Source organism: Homarus americanus, unplaced genomic scaffold (genome assembly GCF_018991925.1).
Source record: "Homarus americanus isolate GMGI-L3 unplaced genomic scaffold, GMGI_Hamer_2.0 scaffold36970, whole genome shotgun sequence".
NCBI lineage: Eukaryota > Metazoa > Arthropoda > Malacostraca > Decapoda > Nephropidae > Homarus > Homarus americanus.
The window spans coordinates 381918-407689 of record NW_024740094.1 but is presented as its reverse complement, the minus strand read 5'-3'; the positions used below and the strand labels follow the sequence as shown (position 1 = coordinate 407689).

Genomic DNA, 25772 nt, shown 5'->3' with positions numbered 1-25772 from the left:
GCGAGCATGGCGACCCACAAGCTGGTCCTCCTCTGAGCACCCTCACCAACCAGCTCTCCTTACTCAATGCTTGTAACCATGCTGCCTTCCCAGCACCAAGCTGCATTGTACATCCAATACAACATGTATACAGAGAGCACATTGTGAGTTTCCTTTCTCCGTCCCATCCTGAGTGTGAACAAATATCCCGTACCCCACAAAGTCACCCAAAAAAGTCCTGTCGCGAACCATGAGCCCCGAGATTCAGACTCTTGAATCCGAAGCATTTATGGACAATAATGTATCAGTGTCTAATGCTTTGGGTTCACGAGTCTGAATCTCGTGGTTCGCAACAGGACTTTTTTGGGTGACTGTACCTACTAACCAAACCAAAACAAACCTAACATAACATAACCTGATAAAAGATATGCATTTGCCCAGGAAATGCCATAGAAGAAAATCGATTCCTTATTTAAAAAATAAAGTGAAGGTGTAAAAGAGGGTGAACACCAAAAGTTACTTGTTGATTTTCTTGAAGTTTGCTATACTTCTTGTTTTGATGGTTTTAGGTATATTATAAGCAACGACAACTTATATAATTTTAAGTATTTTTTTTAGGATTTTTGTTTATTCTATCCAGCTTCACATTTCTTCCCCCGGCGCCATTTTTGTTATTTCGAATCCCTTTTTTAAGAGACGTTTTCTAAATGATGGTGAACTCTTCCACGTATTCCTCCTCGCTATTGCTGATGTGTATCAACCTCAATATTAAGGTAAGTTGTTTAACACATGCATTATTACGATAAAGCATTGAACCTTATAGAACCTGACCTAACAAACCCATAGGTTGGGTATGTTAGGTCAGGTTTCATGCATTGTCATTTTCATATGTGTCCAATATCATATTCGTGTGTATAAAAATTTTCAACCAATTCGGAGGTAAATATATTGGACTAACCGGCAAGCGAAATTGATTGAAAACAATTATAAAAACCGCCGGATTTTCGTTGTTATATTATAGTGGACACTTGTAGTTTGTGGAAATGTTAAAAAAATTATATTTTTAAAAATAAACGCCATGTCTCGATTTAATATTACCATAAATATTTAAGGTCATCATAGAAAATGTGTTGGTGTCTAGAGAACGAGCTTGTCTTTAGCGTATACTCCTGTCATAAGCCATATACATTTTTATTCTTTATTCTCTCACCACTGATCGGCTTGGGCGATCGGTCACGTAGCCATTGCATACATATACATGGTTGTCTGCTTATAGATTTATCTATTCACGAACAATGATGTTCCTTAAATAAAAGAAGAGGCAATACCATGTTATACAGTACATGAAATAACATAAATAAGGGACTTAGGTGGTAGATAAATATAAGTTAAGAAAACATCAAAAGTGAGTAACAGAGACGTGACCGATCAGTGGTGAAGAAGATCAAGGTACAACAGTGTGGCGGCACCTTCGTCTGCAGAACACGAGTTAACCATTATTTCTTTATTACACATCAGGATTTTCACTTCTCTCGCCACCATGAGTGTAAGTAACGTTAGATAAAACAAATATTAAGGTTTAACAGGCGCCTTTTATTTGTAAACTGCCGCTTGCACACTAGGTTATGGTAAACTCTTAGGTGCTGCTCAACTGTAGACTACTGTACAGTATTAAATGCAACAGATGACTAACACCAGAATGCGTTGTTCGATTAAGTACATTTTTTCCACGTGTTTTTGGTGATAGCGAGTAATAAAAACGAATATGATAGTGTTCAGAACTGGTAAATTATGAGGACACCACTGCCACCAGAAATCGTTAATGGAATTCCTTTTTATTTTTCACTTTATTGTTGTTTTGGTGATTATACAGTAAGTAGTTTAGAAAGCGAGATGACTTTATATATTAACCTTTTTTTTCCTGTATATCTAGAAACATAATAAATCACCTGTAGTGGGCAAGGAGGTCCGGAGCTAATGTGGATTGTTGCTTTGCTATGTTAAGATTTAATCATTATACATGAAGGATGAGGGGGTAATTATTCATTTTTCGCCCATTCCTCTCTTTTGATATGAAAAATGTTTTTTGGGGTATATATTGGTGTATTTTAGTAAATGTGACCTTCATTTCTTGTGCAAATAGCCTTTTTTTATTTATTTTTCTCGAAAATCAACAAAGGGCCAAAAACGGCCATTTTTACAAGAAATGAAGGTTATGACTAAAATAAACGAAAGTATGCCAGAAAAAATACATCTTATCAAAAGAAGGTCACAAAACCTAAACTAACGTACCATTTCTGACTGAATTGCAACTAACCATGACTGAATCATCACTAACCTGGACCAAAGGTAAACTTACCTATAATATTTTCTAGGTAGTGGATATTTTCCCTTGACTGGTAAGTTCCTTTTAACGCCATTTTACCGTGAGTGCGCTCTGATTGACTAATTGTTCATTCCAGGTAAACAACACGAGAACTATACTTGACCGTGACTGGTGTCATTTGGCATTTATTTCACTGTAAGTCAATCGTTGTGTAGCTGTAAACACACCGAACCATATTTCTGTTGTGCATGGAACTTATTATAAAAGGTGACATATACTGTAGTAGAACCTAATAGAACCTGACCTAACCAACCAAAGAAACTTGCCTAACCTTATCCAACTTCCTGGCTGGGGGGGTCTTAGTCAATTAAAGTGCACTCACAGTAAAATTGCATTAGTAGAAACTTAGCTGGTCACAGCAAAATATCCACTACCTACTTTCTAACCTTATCTAACCTAACTGCTAAATCACTTTTGCACAGCTGAAAATAGGTCAATGTTTGAGGGTAACTATATTAAAAAAAAAAAAATATTTGCACTAGAAATGTTACTCTTAAATATAAATTTGAATTTAAAAAAAGTAGCATATTTAGGGTAGTCAGAAACACTGGAAGAGGAATGGGTGAAAGACTAATATTAACCGGTGAGGGAAATTGAGGGGGTAAAACGCGGTGAAAAACTGATCATGTGTCACTAAAATGATTTGTACGTGAAGAAATTAATTATTTACCGTAAATATTCATGCAAAAAATCTGCTGTTGTTGTCTGCTCTGTTGTTCTCAACCCGCTCGGTACAAGCATACTTTCACGTCCACCAAAAATGTAAAATTACACCTCAATAAATTGTGTAGCTTATCAATTGAAGACACCATCAAGACTTTGGTCTCCAAAAATCACAAAAGAATACAGTATGTTTTAATTTACAAATTATTGTGATGTGCAAATAGACATAATGTAGATTGTACTGTACTGTACTGTACAATAAAAGCCAACCTTCAGTATAAAAAGGTTAGGCTGGGTTATGCACTCGTGAACTTAATGGATACATTGCCTAAGGTATAACATGAGATTTAAAGGGTCAGTCTTTCATATTTACTTCAGTACTGTATGCACACGTACTTGCAAATGGCTTCTAATTCCTACAAGCATTGTAGCTTTACTTGCATAATTATGGTAACCTACAAAATAAGTTAATTTTACTTGCATTATGGTACTAATTTTATGGTGTTAAAAAAATATGATGCCTTTGCTATGCTTGAATAATAAAGTAGTTTGGCTCCTCATAATTAATTAATACTGTGCTGTATTTTATACAGTCTAAATCTTAATGTCTCTTTGTTTTAACAAAATTTGTATTTCCAGGTAAAGAAAGAAGAACAGATCATGTTTGATGCTTATAACGTTGTCCTCCATGAATGGATGAAGGTACTTCGTAGTCTTGGAGCTTCAGATCACCTTCCAACCATTGTGTTCCAGTTATGGGTGATGTATCTCCACAAGTTGGGAGTGACCTTTTTATCAGAAAACACTTGTGTCACTGATGACAAAAAGTGTGAATCTGAAAAGAAACCAGATACAAGGTACATATTCTATATATTTGTACTGACAATAATTTTATGTGCTGAATGTCAAAACATTTGATATGTAATTTTACATAGGAGTACAAGTAATATCTCCATTAGCCGGAACGATTGTTGAAGAGCACTTCCAAGTAACGAGATGACTCTCAAACCTAGAGAAATCCCCCATTCCTGGAATTTTTTTTTTAAATGCGCCTGATGCTTGGATCTCAAACCCGTCAACTCCCCCACAAAGATTGTGGAATCCTCACGATGCGCTACACTTCAGCATCGACTGAAGGGTAACCTTGGAAGTTTTGCACCCCCTTCTGGCCAGATTTTCCCGCAGCACACATTCAGTGTTGACTGCTTCACTTTATCCACTTATTGTTTTATTATGTTTATGCAGTCAGTAATGTTAAAAAAATTTCCAGCAGTCCGAAACAATTAAGGTGTCGTCCTCCTCCAAGGCATCAAAGATACGGCTGAAGGTGCTGCGAGTGTAGTAACTTTTATAGGTGACTATTACACCATGGGCCATAGGCTGAACAAGTGAAGTGGTGTTTGGAGTGAGAAATACCACTTCTATATTGGGATGGGCAATCTAGAGTGCTTTAGGGAGACCGGGTGCATTGTTACTGATGAGCAACACCTTGAACCCCATGTACCTCATACACGAAATAGTTGTTGAACCAGTCCATGAAGATGTTAGCAGTAAACTAGACCTTATGGTTAGACCACCAAAAGACAGGGAGGTGATTCTTATTCTTGCTCATCAGGACACCTAGAGGAGAAGGGTCAGCCTGTCCTCTGCCTCAAATCCCGGAGCAGACCTCTCACCTCTGGAAATGAATGTTCTTTATGGCAATCTTATCCAAAAATGGCCAGTCTCGTCTGTGTTGAATACTGTACCTGCTTGGGCAGGTAATCCTTCTCCTGAATCAATTTCACAAATTCTTCAGGATACAGTGCAGCAGCCTGGTGATTAGCTGATGCTGAGACCCCAGTGAGGTTCACATTGTGGAGGCTGTATCTTTTCTTAACCCTTAAATGTCTGATGAATCTTGGGAAGTCTCCCTTCAGAAACTGAATAGTAGGCTAAAAAATTAAATCATTAAGTCATAAGTCGGGGAGGAGCTGTACACTATATACAGAACATTCTCACCATTCTGTGGCTTGGAGTAGCAAGGCACGAGAGCTGGAGTTCCAAGTGGGTAATCCAGAGAGGTAGACGCGTGATCTTCCTGCATGGTGACAACTGTTATACTGATTATTTGCTTAAGGTGCGGTCAAGGAGAAGTGTGGGTGAGCAGGGATGAGCTATTACCACAATAATAGTCATGCTACTCAAGTGGAAAAAAAAAATGAAATGCAAAATTGACTACATCAGATCCCTATTACACTGGTCATCCTGGGATGATGTCAGACCTTTAGGGGTTAAACTTTTTAAACCAGCCTTTACTGGCTTGAAATTTTACATCCGCAACTATTCCCTCACTCACACTTTCAACAAGGTCGCTGTAAATCCACCTGGCCTTCACACATATCACCTCATACCCTAACGGCACATTTTTCTGTACCTGGTCTTCTATCCATATGTTCAGTGCACTTTTCCGTGTGCCACCAGCAACACTTCCCCTTATCGTAGCCTCACTTTTCTTAACCGTGCAAATCGGGGATTTGTTTATCCCTAATGAACGTCCTACTGGCGCTACGCTCTCTGCACGTGCCAGTCTATCAAGCTCTTCAACTTTCTTTTCTAGAATCATTACATTTCAGGTCCTCTTCACTTTCTTCTCACCTTTATCACTACCACTCAATGCACACTTAGGGGCCATAGTTAAAGGCAAAATCAATGTTATTTTGGTAGAAAATAGGGAATAAATATCCAGTGTACAGAGCAGTAAAGTACGTCTGCACGGTATGAGATCACAACACTGAGAGAGCATGGCGCAATCAGTGGTGGGAGGCTGGACGCTGTTCGGATGAATACATTGCAACACGGAGGGAAAATGACCTGCGTTAAACAGTGGATACTCAAAATTCAATGCTGCGGTTTGTGAAATGGTATACAGAGTAAAAACCGTGGATACCCAAAATTCACAGGTGGATAATATGCATTTGGCGAGGGACTACTGTACATGAAAGCTTATTGGTTGTACAGTGAACCCTTGAAGATCCAGACTAAAAGGTGGGGACCACCTATACGGTAAAGCCGATTGTCCGGATTTTCCGGCGAATAATAAATGATATAAGAAACACCAAATATGCAGAATACTAATGTAGTGATAAACAAATTATCGTATGTAAACCATGCATTTACCTATGATAACATAATAAGAAACATTGTATCATTACTAGAGTGAATGAAATAATATTCCCACAAACAACAATTGTCAACTCTGTTTATGTTTCCCACCTCCTCGGGCACCTGGGACCAAGCAACTGATGGATCAAGCAGCACCCACGGGCCTAAAATGTTATTTTGTCTGGTTTGGGAATGTTTCTTAGGGAAACTTCTAGGAGGCTTCTTAGCTCAGAACCCCCAAATTTTTTGTCCGGATCTTCCGAAATCCGGATTTCCCGGGTCCGGATCTTTGAGGGTTTACTGTATAAGGTTTTTGGGGTATTTTTTATTTAAAGATAGGTAAGACTTGCCATAATTATTTTATGGGGGTGGATAACTCCTACAGTATATCCTATAAGGGACTGGATAAATATTTTGTATTTTACAGGCCACTATCACCACAGCAGGATCCAGGGGAGAAAAATTTGCATGAGGCAGTTTTTACAAGAACTCGAAGAGGAAAACTTAGACTTCTTTACGATGGGTATACCTACTGTTTACTTAAAACAAATGGATATGAATACTGGCTGTGCGAAAATACGAAAGAATGCCTTGGACGCCTGACAGTCAAGAACTGGAAAGTAATGTCTTCATATAAACATTGTCACTCTCGCAAGAGTGAAGAAGAGATACAACTGCTGAAGGCTCAAGCATGTAATGATGAAGTAGATGTGACACAGTTTGCCAGGTTTGTTATTAAATAATTTGTAGCTAGCTATAAATACTAGACCTGCTGAATAACTAAGACAACTCTCTGTCCAGTCCTCCCCTCAAGCCTTTTTCTTCTCCACCCTTCCACCACCTTTTAATGATGTCTTAGGCTACGTCCCCATGAGTGTACATTTCGTCGTCACTGTATGGCCAACAAAAAGAAACGCCGGTCTAGCGCATGGGCCACACCCTACTAGTCAGAACCTCGTGCCTCATATATTCTTGGCAATAACATGTTGGTGACAAAATGTACGCCCATGTGGATGCACCCACAGCTTACACTATACCCTCATTAATTTGCCCCCAAAAATAGCTCTGGATCACTCGAATTACTTAAAAATCCGAATTAACTGAGTTCGTAATATTTTGACATCATTCAACTAATTTCAGAAATTTTGTATTTGTTCGTTTTATATTCAGTTTCTACACCTTATTCAGTTCGTTCTTAAGATTATTCCTTATTATTCCAACGAACAAACTTTTATCATGCCATGGCTGCCACATAAAATATTCTGTTTATAATTACTCTTGCAAACATAAATATGTTTTCAATGTGTAATTGTGGTCAAAAGTAATCATCCACTAAATACTCATCTAATGAGACCTTATCCAGGATCACAAATTTTAATGGAGATGCTGAGAAGAGTGTTTTCAATTACAGACTTATCACTTGCAAGGTGACTTGTAGAGAACACCTGTATGTTGAGTCAAAAATTTCAAATATACCACCAGACCCTGCAAACAATGCAAACAGTATTTTTTTGCAACTTGCATTTTGTACAATTACATAATGGACCAAAATGTCATAGACAGTGCAAGCATTAAGCCTACAAGCATGGCAAACAATTTCATTGCTATGGCCTGACAAGGAGGAAATGCCCATCAGAGTGCATTCATTGTGAGAGAGAAATTAAAAAACTTCTTTAACAACCATTCTGGATCTGTATCTTGGCAGTGACTAACCTACTTTTCCCCTTTTGTGAGCCACCTTGTAACTGTGGGATATGTCTAGTATGTACAATGAATAAAAACCATGAGTGAAAGGTGTAATTACCTGAACTAAACAATGTTGAATGGAATTAATAAAAGCTAGATATCTCACCTGGTTTGTTCAGTTCATCTCCTATTGTTTTCCATATTTTCACCTTAAGTAGGTTATTTTACATGTCATATAGTTTTTCATACCAATGAACCAGTTCAGTTAACTTTTCATCCATGCTGCCAATAATACTGTACTGTACTCTGAATATACTGAGTGTGTTGAGAGTCACAGCCTTCCTTCTGCTCTCAACTGCGACTGGAGTGTGATTGACCACGTGCGGGACGCTGTTCACACTATCAGTAGTGTACAGGAAACAGTTCGACTCGGGAGCATTCCGTCACCTCAAACTATTCTTCCAGAGAAATCGAGACGGGACCGAGACGTACTGTTACGTGATGTTGTGGATATTGTCAACAGCACCATTTAATTACACGGAAGAAACTTTTATGGGACGTTGATGATCCACAACGTAACAGAGGCGTGATGGGTAGTGTGAATCGCCTTTTATTCATCATTTGTGTTGATTTAGTATGCAGTATGTTTATTCTTCATATTCTATAGTTAATTTTTTATTGATACCCAAAATAAGCACTGCCAGTGTATCATACGAAAGGGAAAAATTATTTTTTTAATATGATTTTACAATATATATTATGAACAAAAAACTTATTAGTGAATGTTTTGTCATAATAATTTAAAGATCTTGAAAATTTCTCTTGTAGTAGCATTTGGCAGTTCCTCTCTCCCAAGACGACGTTTCTGCTGAATGTAAAGGATATCAATCAGTGTTTTTCTTTTATTATTTTTAAAACAAATCTTAACTGCTAATTTGGATAAATCAAGTGAAATTGGTAGAAACCTATGCTTTATTATTGATGACGAACTTTAAGTAATACAGTGTACCAACCCAATTTATATAATTGTAATTTCAATATACTCGAAATATCTGTCATCTTGTCATTATGTCATCATCATTAAGCTCTTACAATCTTCATAAGCCATTAGTGAATCTCGGCCCAGAAGATCCCAAATGTAAGCACCACTGCATGCCCTTTTCACGCAAATCCCTCACTTCGGCTTCAGTCCTGATTTTTATTTAATTGATTACCGTCTTCCTCCTCTGAAATAAAAGTTCATTTTTATTCATTTGTTTGTTAGCTACATTATCTGGCATGATAATGATACATTAATGATATCATTTTTGAAAAACTCACAATTAGAAAACTAATACCTGTACATAGATAACAAAGTGCTCTAGATTGAGTAAAATTGCTTTCACTGGGCATACGGTCACATCATCCAATCATAAAATGGCAAGACATATTGTTAGGCGGTGCTTATTTTGGATATCAATACAAAATGAACTATAGTTGTGTATACTGTATAACTGCACTTTGTTGTATTGATTAAACCCTGAGTCATATCTGCTCAAGATATTTGTGTGCAATTTTCATATGCGGTATTTCATTATATAGTACCTCTACTGTATATGTATACAATACTGTATGTAGAAGGAAACTATGTGTACCTTTATTTATTTTATATTAAATATATGTTCTACACCATTCTTTTCTAGTTTTTCTTCACAAGAGAAAGAGAAGGTTCCTCCATTAACATCTGCTACATCTAACTGCAGTGACAAAAAGGGGTTGTTATCTTCTTTCGACAATGATAGTGTAAAGAAGGTACAGTATTGCCATAGTGTATTTATTGCTGACTTGCCTGTTACATTTTTTTCCCTCAAGCATGAGTTAAGGCAACCATTGATCAATTCTTGGTCACCATTATTGTCAGAATACAGTACAGTGGTCCCTCAATTAACGAACACAATTGGTTCCACAGAGTTGGTTGTTAACCGAAAATTTTGTTACCTGAATCTATTTTTTCAGTGGGATATTGGGTAATTGGTTCCAACTCACAGAAAAAGTATACATACAAAGTACTGTATAATGGTAATAGAATTAACAAAACATTAAATCTAATCTAAATACACTACTGTACTGTACAGTATACTGTACAATAATAAATAAAAAAAACAATAGAATACTGTATTTTAACTTACTTTGAGGTGTGTATGTCATATTCCCGGCAGCTTTGTTTACATATCAAACAGCTGATTGTAGAGGCAGTTGATGATGACATGCCATATTCTTTACAGATTGCATTGGTACTAATGCCTTCTTCATGTTTCATAATAATTTCTGCACTGTATATTATCAATATTTTAACTTAATTTCAGAATGACCAATAATTTTATTGTAAAAATGCAAAAATATTCAAGAGACCAACAAACTTGATGTTCACTCCACTGTAAACAAAGTTAAACTGAGAAGCGTTGTTGGGCGATTCGATCAGCTGAAGGGCACACAAAAACTGTTCCCTGTACTGTATATATTATCAATATGTTAACTAAATTTCAGAATGACCAAAAATTTTAATATAAAAAATGCAGAAATACTCAAGAGCACAACTTTCTTGATATTTACCCCACTGGAAACGACTGTAAACATAGAACCAATTACTGTATTGGCGGACTAGTCGATCAGCTGATGCTCACAACAAAGTGTGTTTCTTGTAAGGCCGATGTTAATCGAAGTTTTGTTCGTTAATGGAACTTAAAATCCTTATGGGAGCTAATTTGTTAACCAAAATTTTGTTAATTGAACCATTCGTTAATCGAGGGGCCACTGTATTAGGAACATTGAATCCTCAAATTTTATATGGTAATAAAAGTTGATTACTCAGTCTACCTTCATAGAGATAAGTTAAGATATCCTTCCTCCTCAGAGATCAGTAAAAATGGCCTTACTTAAGAGAGATTTAGTTTTTTGCTCTATCCTGAGAGTTAGGTGTTTTCCTTGACTCAAGAAATAAGTGCAACACTACTCTATTTTCCCTCTCTCCCAAGAGATCCATTGTTCCCACAAACTCTTTAGATTTGTATTTTCCACTATCCTGGGAGATGGATATATGTGAATATTCTAAGAGATTATTTTATCTCTCTAACTTGAGATATTGTTTCCTCCTTTCCCAAGAAAAGAGTATTTCCGACTTAATCTTGTTTGGTTCTCCTTTACTATTTTACTCCCTACCATTGAGAGCTCTGTCCTGTGATCCACCCCGCATAAAAGTCTGACTATGACAGATAGCTATGATACACTGTTCTTATCTATTATAGGTGTTGGTGGTACAGTGGTAACATGCATACCTCCCACCTCTGTTCAATCCACAGCCTGGGATTTCTGTAAGGAGGGTTTCATTCACTGTGACTTAACCAAACATCATAGGTTTTGTCTGGGTACTCCAGTTTCCTCTTATACCAGCACTGGACAGTCAAGGTTATAACAAAGTTTTATAGACCGGACAAACTGCATGAACCGCTGGTAAGCCGATAGTGATGAAATAATAATAAATATCTTCTCATCTTCCAATAGAGTAGCGGGTCAGGAATTAAAAAATCATGAGAATTGGTTGTATGATCAACATCTTGTTCAAAATTAAACTCTTCCAGGATAGTACTTGAAAAATTAAAGAAATGTGAACACTCAGGTTTTTCAAGGATGAATACTTCCAGGCTGAAAATGACTAATCTAAAGAAATACGAAAATCTGTGATCTTCTGGATGAAAATTGTAAAAGTGTGCATGTAATAATAATAATTAACGCTTTATTAAGATATCATGGCAGCCCGAAGGCTGAAAATATACAATGAACAGATATGATAAGTTACATATGGTGAAATCGTGGAGTGGGTCACTTGATTGACAAAAGCTTTCAATATGAAAACATAAGAAACATAGAGTCAACATATAGATAAACTGTAGATTTGGCACTGTGAGAGCTGGTCTGTAAACATTCTTATGACCTGATGTCGGCGCCAAGCCGATGCACCACGTGGTCCGGGTAGGTCCTCCAGCTCACACAGGGTGTTGGAGATGGTTCTTGTTCCTCATGTGACGTAGTTAGGAATTCATAGTTCCTCACTTGCGTGGAGTAGGGAGTCCTCACTACTCTCTTGGTGTAGTTTGAAGTGTTTCTTGGGTTCTCATCTAGTGTTGGTGGTGGCGACTGTACCGCTGGCTGGGTGTGTCACGTCAACACTGACCGCTAAGCACAATTGTCACTAACATTTGTTTGTTTCTTTCGAGTTGAAATTGTTACTTTTGTATATCACTTGTGGGTTGATCATCAATCTTTGCACTGTACTGTTGGTGTGAGGATGTTCATAAATCCAGATTGGAAGGAGGGGATGGGAAAGGAGAAGGCCCAACAGACCAGGCTGGCAGCTGTCTCTCTGGTCAAGAGACAGTGGCTGTGTTAGTGGGCAGCGCCGACTACCCGGTACACACATCCTTACCCTATGAAGGCTGAAGGAAGTGTGTGTGTGTGTGTGTAAGATGGTTCCTTAATGCTGATGAAGGATTTATGGCCAGTCATCGTCACCTGCTGCACCTGTTGCCCTGAAAGGGAGATTCTTAGAACTGTTTTTAAAGATTAGTTAACCCTATAAAGTCAGCAACATCCTGCAGTCTGTTATCTACTCCACTGCAGTTCTTGTATGTCTTCCTTCCACACTCATCCTTCACCCTTTAAACCCTCTCACTACTGGGATGCCACTTTTAATATTTGATTTATCGAACACCACACAATTTTATTCCGGTCGGACGCGACCATACACAAGAGGTTAACAACATATCACACACAATCAATTTTAGCTGCAAGGCATAATCGTTCCCTGCTATTATGTAAGCCATAATTTTGTCAGGTTTGTTAATACTACATACAGTTTACTGTATTGTTCCAGTTTCTGCATGTTAATGATTCTTATTGTCTTTTAACAGGGGAAGCTGACAAAATTGTCTCATTCAAAGGTATCTGGCTCACTGTCAATGTCATCAGTGATTTCAAGTACCCAGAACCTCAACCATAAAAAACCAGACTTTGACACTGCAGTTGTAAACAGTCGCAAATCCTCAAGAGTTGGAGGCAGGAGATATGTAAGGAAAACTTCTTAAGAATTAATGTACCTTCAACTTTTTCGTGTTGTTTTATACCCTTTACCATTTCCCCTTTGCTTGAAATTTGTTGCCTCCAAATCCATCCCATAAAAATATTGGGAGAGAAATGATAGCTGCACTTCAAGGTTAAATGTTCTCTTATCAATTTACCTTCTTGGATGTTCTTTGTTCATATATCTGTCCCTGTCTTGGTGTCTTTAAATTGCTTACCTTTATATGGGGAAAATATGTGTAGAAGTATTGTACAGTTAGTATAGCACTGTTTATATGTCATTGAATTCTTGGTTACTTCATGATATTTTTTTGTTCATCACACTGTACGATACTATATAATATTTTGGGTACTCTTGCTGTTTATTGATGGTCCTCTGTATGTTAGCCAGACCACTGATGACTTTTACCAGAAGGAAGTTGAGGATTAGTAATATAACTTTAATATACTGTACTGTATCCATTTGAGTTAAAATATCACCCTAGGCTGAATGATTGGAAGGAGCTTGAGAATGTTCCACTCCCCTAGTTAACATCCACTATGTCTAAAATACTATTGAGATTTCATGATGAGTCCTAGTTTTTCACAATTGTCAACAATCTCTTTACAGAAGAAGTATACGCTTATATCATCAGATGACTCAGGTGACCACATTTCATGTTCTAGTGGGTCTGATGAAGAGTACACACCATATGGCAAGAAAAGAATCACAGGATATATCAGGTTTGTATAGTAAACAGTATAGTACTGAATGTAGTTTGCATTTTTATGTGAAAACTTCACTTACATTTGCACACATCAAAGGATGTCACTTATATTTATGCAGTCAGTGCCCATTTTTTTTTAAAGGACTGTATTCAATGTACTTACATCTGAAGATAGGCACAGTACTTTTAATGATACTACATATCCACAAAATACTGTACATACATTACACCCATGCTGGACCTCTCCACTGTCACATGCTTGCAGACTCTCTTGAAATGCTGCACCTTATTTGTTTTGTGGGAGGGGAGGGGGGTGCAGTGTTGGTATCTTAGCCCCCCAAGCTGTGTGCTGCATTCATACAGAATGTGCCCCAAAAGATATATATACAGGGGGCCCCCAAATGTCTGTGAGAAGTTTTAAAGTTGCCGGCATTTTTGCGGCCAGGACAAGGAGCCATTCGTTCTAGAGATCATAATTTCCTTTTCCTGTGCAGAATTGTAAATGTGTGTGTGTGTAGACACACCGGTATATGTGTGTTTGTGTGTAGACACACACACACACACACACACAAAACACATCCAAATAAATAATAATTGGAAAAATCCTCTCGCACATAATCAGAATCAAATTTATATGTATCTGAATCTTTGTGAGTATTTTCCCATTACAGGGGGTATTATTTATTTGTATGCATTTTGTGTGTGACACATATATACCAACAAGTAAAAGAAATAATTGTCCTAAGGACAAACACATAAAGGGAATATACATTTCTTTGTACACAAGTAAAAATGTAACACCACCCCCCCGGTCAGCAAATGTTATTCGCGGATTTGGTGAGAACCTAACCCCTGAGAATTTGGAGGGCCTACTGCATATCATAAGGTCAAAAACATAAAGAAATTAAACATTTATATTATATGTGTGGGAGCTGGCACAAGAGAGTGAGGGAGAGCCTTGTAAAGAACTTATTCAGGATCTTATGATAAAAAATTCATCTCTCTAGCCCAATTAGAGCAGATGGTCTCAATAAAAGTTTATTAATTTTTTTGCTAGCCATAAATACTTTTGCTCGTTCCCGCGGTCTCTTGGAAAACTTTCTCAGCACCCAGAGACATTCTGGGGATTTGCGATAGTATCTGTCTGTGTAAGATGCGTAGTTTAAACTTTCAGAAAATTTTCCCAGTGCCCGGAAAAATTCTTGGGCAGTGGAATTTTTGGGGGTTTGAGAGTCGTCTCATTACCTGTAAATATCTCATTCTTAGAAGAGCGATGCACCATTTGTTCTGGCTAACAGGGATATCACTATATACACTAGTTGTTTAATTATGAAAATTGCAAATCCTACCACTATTAGTAATGATCCTTTTTTTCGGGGTACAGTATTATTATTATTCATGTAAGAGCATTATTTATCATCATCTGTAGAAATTGGTAAAGTTGCTGCTTTTATATTTTATAAAAACATGAAATGGAGTAATGCTATTATTAATGTCTGTGATGTGATCTGACTACAAAAACACATCTTGGTGCTCATGTTTGCTAAGGTGATGGTGAAGGCACCAGCACTGACATCATCTATTACTTTATCTCTTGAAGAAACTGAATAGGAAAAGTGCTATTCCTCTACCCTGTTTGCTTTATTCTTGAGGGAAGAAATAAGTTTTCTTCTATCGATGTATTTTGTTTGGTGGCATGTTAAACTGGGCTACTGTCCCTAAATATTAGTGTATATTGGTTTTAGTTGGTATTCACATCCCTGTATGGTTAATCTTCACCATGTAAGATGCAGGGTGGGTTTTGGAGAAATCTTAGGAAAAATGGTGTCTTATTAGGCAAAGAATATGGTAGATGATACATTTCAAGTTCAGTGAGCCTGGTCCAAAACACATCCATACTCCAAGCTGTGAGCAAATAACTTCTTTAAACATTATAGATACAGGGTGTACATGAAAAAACTTGCTTGTGCAGGTGTTCATATCCTTTAAGAAAAGACTAGCTGGCAATGGGCAGATAAGATGTGTTATATTACAGTGTTGTAAATGCTTATTCATAGCCATTAGCCTGCCCATGATACAGAAGCCAATTATCTGGAACAGCCCTAGTAAGTCTATGATTATTTCCTGTCAGAAATTTACCCCTAAATTTATGATATTTTGTTATGTAATGATCATCATCTTCATTGACATCCTGACAATATTGCTTTCAGGGATTCGAGGAAACATGCCCAGAAGATGCTTAAGACCAGGGTTATCAAGAGAAAAATAATTTCCAGCGGGGACTCGCTGGATACAACCTATGAGGAGCCACTTTGGTCAGCATGGCTAAGTAGATATCACAAGATGTTAATGAAAGATGAAAAGGTGATAATCAATAGTGAAGAAGGTGGAGCCCACTGGGAAAGATCTACTGAAGGTCAGCATCAAAGACCTGAAGAAGTTAATGATGAACATTTTCAGTTATTGGAAGAAGACGTTAAGGATGAAAAAGAGGCATGGGAGAGAAATAATGAGGACAGCAAAATAGATGATAAGAAAAGTGAAACAGATGAAGAAGGTATACCAAAAGAGATAGATAATGAAAATAAACTAATGAAACAACTGATCAAAAGGAGGATCAGAGGGAAAACTAAGAGGAGGAGGCGGTTTCCTCTGCCGTTGAAGAACAGAGTCTCAAGATTATGTCACAAGACTTGCAAATTCACAGATTCATTAAGTTTCCAGAACTTTCCCTACATGATGAGGGTGCTCCTGAGTTTAGTGTACCTCGCTGTATTGCTGGGACAGGAACACTTCCTGCTGATGGACTTATTAAGGTTAGACTGTAATATTGTGTATGTGAAGAGTTGATGCTTTCTTTGCCTTTTCTCTTCGTCATGAAAAATTTTATGTTTGTATTTCCAATAATATGAAATAGTTTCCAAAATAATAATTAATATACTGGTAAATTAGGGGTTATCTGCTTGCACCCACATGTTTATTCTCATGCATGCTCACACGCACACATACAATTACTTTTTATGTATATACACAAAGTAACCATATTATGAATGCCACTACTGATGATTTATTTTAATGGTAAAATTGTGCAGCTAACACTATTGGTGGTGTGACATAAGATATACAGTTTCACAAAAATACCAAAATGTTTTTGGAATATAAAAATAGTACAGCCTTGAATTTCCCATAGGTAAAAACAATCCTCACTGGATAAATTGAGACATTTTGTGATGCTTTATAATGTCGTAGTTATTATAATGGTCAGCTCATCCCAAGTACAGTACACATTCACCAAGCTTCTAGTCTCTTCCCCCACCACAATAGAACTGGTGCTTTTAATCAGATCTCGCAGGCACAGTATCAAAAGCCATGTATTTTTTGGTTATATGTAATGAGGACAAGACTCTCTCAGGTATGTTGCCTCTGATGTGGGATAGCCATATGACAGTTGATATTTTGAAAATGGACAATACCTACTGGATTTTAGCAGAACTGCAAGTTAAATTTCTGCTGGGGAGTTAACAGGGACATGTTTAATTTTCATTTATTAATCAAATGAAGAATTCTCCTGGGGTCCTGTGAGATAGCCTAGATAGGTTGTGATTATATATCAGTGAGTATTGCCTGTCAGAGCTCTGTTGTCCACAAAGAATAACAGACTCATCTCGGTCACTTTTGCATCATCTCATATTGCTACATCCATAATAATGCTGCAGTAATTGGTTACCTTCAGTAGTATGTTTTGATAAATGGTGTTGAAAATATTTTTGTTACAGATGGTGTCAAGAAGGCCACCTTCCCTACTTGTCAGCCTCATACCTGGTGAACTCAGCAGTGAGAGGCTATGTAGTTAACATTTACCTGATGCAAAAGACACTTCAAGTCCCAAGTTCCAGCACTGTAAGAAAACTTGCACTTCAGATGAGCATTTTTCTATCATTGCAAGGAATTCCACTACCTCCAGTAGAGGGTGTGATTGTGCATTTGGTTAGACTGCTTAGGCTTCCTGGTAAGTCTTAGAATATCCCTTTTTTTTTTTAAATACCTCAAATTATCATATCCTTGGGACTGACAGTGTGACAAGCTTGTTGACTGCAAGCTATTGGAGGACATGAAATAATATGGTACTGCATATGTGACCAGGTGGGATGTGGGGGGGGGGGTCAGGGTGATGCTACATGGCCCATCTTTAGACCTGTTTTTATTATTGATTCATTATCCTTGTATGATCAGACTTTTATTGTATACGATTCATCATAAATAATATAATATCTTCAGTAATAGAAAAAATACAATATACAAGTACTGTACTATACTGTGATTTGAAAATTGTCCTCATAATAAAAGGATAAGTTTAGGGATAATGAAAATTTCAATAAGACAGACACCATTTATTAGGTTGAAAAATTATATAAAATAAGGTACAGTGTAGTAACAAGATGAAAATTATTTAAAAAAAATATTTCCATTATATACAGGTAATGCACTAATAGAGACTGAGATATAAGAGGGCTGGGCTCTTGAGGAGTGTGGATTTGAGTCATGACTGCTGTCAGTGCCTGTCCTTGTCCATGTACTTTCCAAACACAAGTGTCCTCAGGCAGTTGTGTTTATTTAAGTGATTGTAAAGACCAGGTATATGGGCGTGGTTCATCAACATGTGACAAAGTGAAAGTGGATCTCATAGGCGCAACAGCTTGGGTGCTATTTACAGTACGTATTAACAGACTAGTGTGAATTCTGGAACATATTTGACCAATTTTAATGTGTGTTTGATGGGAAAAACACTGAAGGGTTTTGACAAAAAGGAATATCACCAACAAAATGAAGAGTGATGAATTATAAATGAATGTACTACACTGAGATGCCATAAAGTGACTTGTGTTTATAAAGCTTCAGATGTGAGCATGAATGTAGTGCTTCCAGCCAATGATAATGATCCAGGGATATGATGGGCAGTCTAATTGCCCCAAACTTATCTGTGAGGACTGTAGGAGCATTCCTTTTTCCCTAATTTAATAGGAAGAAAGTTTATGATTCTGAGACTCTGGACCCTGGCTCTGGCTCCTACAGCACTATCAAATAATATATTTTTTTCATCCAAGTGTATGATGGTTATGGCTCCACCACCGATTTTCCGGCACCCTTGGTTCCACAGCCTTGCCGGATTATCCGTTTTGCCGGACCAACTGAGGTCAGGTAATAATAATTCAACAATACACCTCTGACCCACTAATTATACACCTCCTGTGTCTCTAAAGCACCATGGACTGCTAGAAACTTAAATTAAGCAAATATTAAATGTAAATTAGATGTGAAAAAGCCATAATTTTGAGCAACATTACTGTACACACTTTGTACTCAAATGTACTGCACTAGACTACAATTTTTATCTCTCGCGCAAACTATGTGATGTTTCTACTCAAATTAATCACTATCTTACTGGGATTCCAGCAATGCAAGTTACAGTCTGCTAAATCTAGTCAGCGACATTTTATAAGATAAAAACTTTAAGCCTAAAACTACCTTCACCCTGGCTGGGAGGGGAGGGAGGGAGGGAGGGAAGTTAAGTGCCCTCTCATAATTTTGTCCGGACTGAATGAGGTGCCGGACCATCAGTTCCTGGAAATTTGGTGGTGCACCCGTATAATAATTTATGTCAAAAATTTGTTTGTTAAAATATCTAAAAATATCTCTATGGTTGAGGTAATATTTGGGGGGGGGGGGGAGAAGAATTATCATTTATGCTGTTTTTAGAATTCCTTCCATATAGAAGTCCCAAATTTGTACATGTGGGAACATGATACATTACTGTATTGTACTGTACTGTACTGTACTGTACTGTACTGTACTGTACTGTACTGTACTGTACTGTACTGTACTGTACTGTACTAACACCACTTCAGGTTACAGCATGAAAATGTTTCATCATACTGATTGTATTTCAGAGCAAGTTATTACCATGGCACAGGAACTAGTTGCACTTAAAGGAAAAGAGAAACATGAGAAAAGAAAGGTAACTCTTGAACTGCCATCAGTGGAGTCACTGGCTATGGCGGCCTTGGTGGTGAGCCTCAAGATATGTTGTGGCATCAATGACTTGGTGGAACATCACCTTTCAGCAGTGGCCACTAGGATTAATGCACAACTTGGATCATCACATTCCTTCTCTCCAATTTTTTCCTGGGATGATTGGAAAATGTAAGATAGAGTAACTTTTAATTTAGCTTGGTGATGTTTAAAACAAGATTAGGGCTTCATGTGTCCAGATGTGTTGGTGTGAGTGAGGGTAAATGCATGAGAACTAGGGACCCATGCAGTGTAAGGTGTGTTTGAGTACTTAAATAGAACAAAAAGTGCATTCTGTGAGTGAACCAGCCAGGGCAGATGAGGGACAAGTGTTTATAGGATTATGCCAAACAGATAAACATTGACAGTAGTAAGAGCTGTACAGTAAGTCCTCGCTTAACGTCATTGTTCCTTTCCTGAAAACCGCGACGTTAATGGAAACAATTTCCCCATAAGAAATAGATAAAATACAGGAGTTCCATTCCCTGCCTCCCTTTGCCCCATAAGATAATGCGTATATATAAATAAACTAAATCATTTTGTATTGTACTCACTGATGGACAGAGGTGGAGGAGCAAGTATGTGGTGGGTAGTGGAGTGGAGGAGGAGGCTGGTGAGTCTTTGAGACCCGGTGGGTGGCTCCTCCTCCCGGTTTAAAACCTCCATTTTCGTAGCAAGGCTAATAGTCTTAGGTTGCTTCTTCACAACATTAGCATCAGTAGCACCTGATGGGCGCTTGGAAGCCATTTCGAATGGTTAGAGTATAGTATTAAGAGCAAAAACACTTAATCACGTTTAACAAAGACTGGCAACGCTTGGGGACGCCGTGACGCTCCGCGGGTGAGAGCGTAGTGCGCCAAGATGAGAGAGGGTGTTGTGCCGTACAAAGTCCATGACGATGTTATACTGAATCGGGGGGTCATTATCCAAATCATGGGTATCTAAAGAATAGCGATGTTACAACAAAATAACGTTATTGGGGGCAACGTTAAATGAGGACTTACTGTAATGTGTGTGTGTGTGTATATATATATATATATATATATATATATATATATATATATATATATATATATATATATATATATATATATATATATATATATATATATATATATATATATATATATATATATATATATATATATATATATATATATATATATATATATAGTTAAAAAGAACAAGCCCCAGTAACCATAAAAGTAGGAATATGTTAGAAATTCTTCAATTTGTCATTTCTGCTTTTTTGACAAGTGTCTTATATTTTTCTTCTCTATCCAATATAGTATACAGTACTTATAGTTTCCAATGAAATTGTTATGTAATAAAGCCCTGATTATTGTTGGCAGTGATTACTTTATTAAAACTTTTTGTCTTACAGATACATCAACAAACTACAGTGGTTTTGCACACAAGTGAATCCTTTTTCTGGCTTCATGTCTTCAATGTCTGAGGTGTCAGTTTACAGGAAATCTTCTACATTTCTTCCAAAGCTTTCTCAGATCCTCACCTTGTGTAGAAGTTCACCGACTATATATATGACAGGTAAATAATGTGGCTATATGACTGATGTACAGCATATGAATTATTATTTTGTGGAGAAAATGATAGTATGGCAGACTAATAGATATTGGTTATACAGGAAATTTTTTATTTGTTGCCAATGACACTAAAGGGAAATTATAAAGGTTTGACCCTGCTCTTCTTTATACAATGTCACCATATTAATTATGGTAGGGATTTAATTTACATTTGGCATAAGTGTAAAGTACAGTATAGTACTAGAGTCATGTTTATCCTGTGCTTTTATTTAACCCAAAATGTTATGAAATAGTTTGGTTATATTTTCGTGTTATCAGATGATGCTGAGATGCTGACACAGGCATCCTGGAGTGTCTTTGGGTTGGTTGGTCAGTGGTCTTTGTTGTGCATTGTTTAGAGAGGAGGTAAACATGGCTGCTACACCCATGACCAACCCTCCCTTCTGTCAAATACAGTTGGCTTTTGCATCAGTGTCCTTTCCTTTGTGAGGGAAATGTAGTCAAAATTATCCCTGGCCATATTTACTTTTTTGTTCTGTTTTAATGTAGTATCTGTGGTGAGTATGCATTATATTACTGTACATTTCGTGATGTTCTGTATTTATTTATTGAGTTATGTCTTTTATATCAACTATAGTTAGTTTTTGTTTTTATAGTTACAATATCTAAACCTCAGCCCCCAGAAATGCATACAGTACGTAGTCCATTAAAAAAAATACTCTGTCTATGGGAAAATCACTTCACTGTGATAATTTTCATTTTATGCACAACTTTTGTGGGGTGCATCTCTTTCTTAAAGCAAGGACTTCTGTGTTCATATACAGTATTGCCTTCATTAACTGGAATTCTGTTAAATAAAAACTTTCCGAGAGCAGACTTGAAAATTAACCAAACTTGCAATCATGATGAATTTGTTTATTGGTGACAATTTTCAGTTTAACCCCACATAAAAGTATATTAAGGATGTAAGGAATTGTTTGGGGATGGGTGTTGGGTTTTTCCCTGGTGAGGTGGGGGGGTGAGAGGAACTTTAGTGAATTATGGAGGGTCTACAAGTAAGTGTGATGAGTACAGCATGTTGCTCTGGTTCAGGGGAAGTACAGTAGACTGTGTATCTTATACAAAACCTAAATTGCCAGTTAACTGAACCTGCAATACTGTAATTATATCAGTTAACAGAGGCACTCACCATGGGGTCACCACATTAGGTTGTGGCAGGTAAATTAAAGTGACATGAAGAAACTGGCAAAAAAATCATATACTATACTGTACTGTATTTGTACGTCATTTTCATATGAATCACTTTCATATAAATGGTAGATTACTGTTTCATCCATGTGTATGAATGAGTAATTGAGTTAAAAAATTGTCTTTGTCTGTGCCTCTCATATGTACCTGTATCTACAGTACTTACACTGATCTCAGTCTCCTTATAAACAAATTTACCTGGAACTGTGCTTTACTGACTATTGAGATGTTTTGTGCTCATTAGTTTACTCACAAAGATGACATGATGAGGTTCTCATGATTCATAGAAGCTGGTTGTCATTTTTGTGAAAAATTCATTACATGCTCAGGTTATACCATATACTATTAACAAGCAGCATTTCTTGTTCATATTCAAATTTATTGCTATCTTTATTTTTTGTTGTTATATTTTCTACTATAATGTGTGTTTTCTTGAAACTTTGTTTTCTAGGTTTGGCAAAATATGCCTCTCTTTCAAGTATAGTGGAGCTTCAGAGTTGGACCTTACAGGAGGTGTTTGATGAAGCCTTCATAGGTAGAGCAACATATGATCCACTAATAGGCATTGTAAAGCAGTACACAACACCTATGAGTGAAGAGGAAGCCGAGCGATCACCAGACTTACTGAAGGTGAGCACAGTAGTGATGATTATGCTAAAGTAAAAAACTATTCAAAGGGTATCAAGTGAATAAACAGGGAACCCGTTTTGAGGGGAAAAAAGGAAGAAAAGAGTGGGTAGGGAATGAGGAATAGAAGGGGTAGGGGGAGGGATAATGGGGTGAAAATGTCATAAAGTTGCAGATTTAATAACACTACTAAGTCATTAATCCTTTGGTTGACACACTAGCATGGTAGGAGGAAGGTGAAAGAGGGAAAATATATTGATGGTAGGAAGAAAGATAAATAAAGAAAATAAATGAATAGGCACTTAATGAAAGAGGAGGGGTTAGGAAGAGGAGAGGGAGGGAGGAAGGTCACCTGGATATCCATATACACACAACCACACCTTGAAAATTACAATCTGGTGCATTTCTGAATTGTATGTACAGTAGACATACTATTTGAAGTTTCGTGGGTGACCTCAGTGACATTAGTATTTCCCTTACAGAAATAAACTGATTTTTTTTTCCTTTATTAATTTTATTACCAAACTGATGTGGTATTACTTCTGATGCTTCTTTCATCTTCCTTACCTTTGTATTAAAATCACCCTTTGTAATTAGATATTCATTTTTTTTTTCTTATTAGAACTTTCTAATTTTTTATAAATCTTCATCTTGTCATTAAAGGATTATATAAAATTATATGTTGATATTATCATTGTATTTTTTATTTTCATTACAGATTGGCCAGGACCTCCTGCAAGTATCCTTTAACTCTCATCAACTATACTGGACTCAGGAAATCACTCACATTCAGCAAAATCTAAAAGAATGTGGCTCACAGATTATTTTGATTCCTGTGGTTTACCCAAAGTCACAACATGGTAAAGACTGCAATGGAAATGGTAATAGAGAGTCAAGATCAGATGAAATAGGGGTAGCTTCAAGTAATGAGGTGGACAGTCTGGATTCGTCACCTCATTTCTCAGACTATAAAGACAACTGTAGGACCAGTACTCATTGGGAGCAAGATTTTATTAACAGTTCTTTATCCCCAAATTTTGATAATGAAGATACAAACCATAATATATTTTGTAGTGCAACTGATAGCTCTAGTCCTTCTACATCTTCTGAAGGTGATGGTCCTAAGAAGAATATATTTGGCAGCTCAACAGATGGCTCTAGTAACTCCTCAGATTCTAAAAGTAGCCCACATTCCAATACCAATATAAATTCTACATCAGAAGACACCTCAAGTGCTTCTTCAGTTTCTAAAGATGATGACCAAACCAAAATTGATATGACTTGTGCTTCAGTAGATGCCTCGAGTGATTCCTCAGATTCTGAAAGTGAGAAAGTAGAAAAGATTCTCAGGAATGAATGTCATAGCTCAGGAAACATTGTACGCATTCCAATGCCAGTGTACAGAGTTTGGAGATCTAATTCCACAAAACGGAATTTGGTTGATGTTTGGAATACACTGCCAACTAATTTTAAGTGGCTAATCACCCTTGGCAGTTTGCTGTGTATGGTATCGAAAGAGGAACTTGTAAATGATGTGGATATTCTTGAAGAACTTTGCTATCATCCTACTTGTCAGTGATATAGATAGAATCACTTTCAGTAGATTTCAGTTTTTAAAAACTTATACCAGTACAGTAGTACAGGTATTTAGTTATTATTGAAAATGTGTTTAATTCATAAAAAGAGATGGATACGTAGGTGATCAATTTCCCTATTTGGGACTTCAAGGACGTCAAGTTAGTCATTGTAAGTGTTAAGAGCTTTTATCAAGATTAAATTGCTGTTAAAGCTCAAACTCCAAATGGATCTTGAGAACCAAGAGTAAAGTTCCTTGGCTTTGGCTTCAGGCTGAAGAACTAAATCACACTTAAGGAAAGACATCCCTGATATTTTTTTTGTCAGAATTCATGACAGGCTTAATTGGGTCTTAGAACTTAAATGATTTCCTAGCAATATGAAACAATGAGGTGTAAACATTTGAAACGTTTCATAAGACGTGACTACCGGGTAGAAGTGTCCCTCACACCAGCGGCCATTCAGCGTAACATCAAGATGACACCAGCCAATAAGCATGCAGTGTGAGCCTCTGCCACTTAGTTTAATGTTTCCAGCATCTTGTGTGCTAGCAACTCTGCTCTCCTCTGGTGTATTTTGTGTTTAATATCCGTGAATAGTGAGTTCCTCAGATAGTGATAATTAGCCAGTGGTGTGTGGATATTCACTGAAGTGTAGGAGGAGTGTAGAGAGCTGGATTGGTGACAACAAAGAGAAAAAGGAACAGGTAAGACATATATTAGTTGTAAAACTAAAGTCTGTTGTTACCTGTGTTGTGGGGCCTGCTTGTGCTTGTGGTTCCTTCATTAATGTAGGCATGGATGAGATTAAGTTTATTTTTAACAAGTTTTGGTGACTTCAGTCAGTAAAATGCCTATTTTTTAAAGCTTGTGAATTCAAATGATATGAAACATTGCTATCTCATGGATAGGCCTAATGGAACACTAATTTAACTCGCCAATAACCTGCCCACATCACAGGTGGAAGAGAATCAGCAACCACCGTAAATGTTGGTAGAAGTTTTTATTTAATAATTATTTTAAAATAATA

The 25772-nt window shown here is 37.0% G+C and overlaps 1 protein-coding gene across 9 annotated transcripts; it reads left to right on the top strand.

Annotated features, from left to right (window-relative positions):
- The first annotated feature begins 331 nt into the window (after window positions 1–331).
- Window positions 332–25772, top strand: LOC121875103. 9 transcript variants are annotated; one of them, XM_042379452.1, is made up of 15 exons: window positions 332–1525; window positions 2442–2500; window positions 3668–3885; window positions 6600–6899; window positions 8324–8499; window positions 9541–9649; window positions 12805–12960; window positions 13584–13696; window positions 15891–16496; window positions 17457–17689; window positions 19629–19881; window positions 21134–21297; window positions 21612–21662; window positions 22993–23171; window positions 23887–25772. In XM_042379452.1, the coding sequence occupies exons 5-15, from the start codon at window positions 8495–8497 to the stop codon at window positions 24745–24747; spliced, it is 2730 nt and encodes a 909-aa protein (XP_042235386.1). In that variant the 5' UTR covers window positions 332–1525; window positions 2442–2500; window positions 3668–3885; window positions 6600–6899; window positions 8324–8494; the 3' UTR covers window positions 24748–25772. The 9 variants fall into 9 exon arrangements, with proteins under 9 accessions (XP_042235386.1, XP_042235382.1, XP_042235384.1 ...); XM_042379448.1 differs by lacking the exon at window positions 2442–2500; XM_042379450.1 differs by having other exon boundaries at window positions 2442–3885.

Bases quoted from the DNA above. Each gene is read 5' to 3' on its own strand.
- LOC121875103 (XM_042379448.1), top strand. The intron at 19,882-21,133 runs GTAAGATAGAGT...TTTGTCTTACAG, and splicing joins TCCTGGGATGATTGGAAAAT to ATACATCAACAAACTACAGT. The intron at 21,663-22,992 runs GTCAGTGGTCTT...TTTGTTTTCTAG, and splicing joins GAGTGTCTTTGGGTTGGTTG to GTTTGGCAAAATATGCCTCT.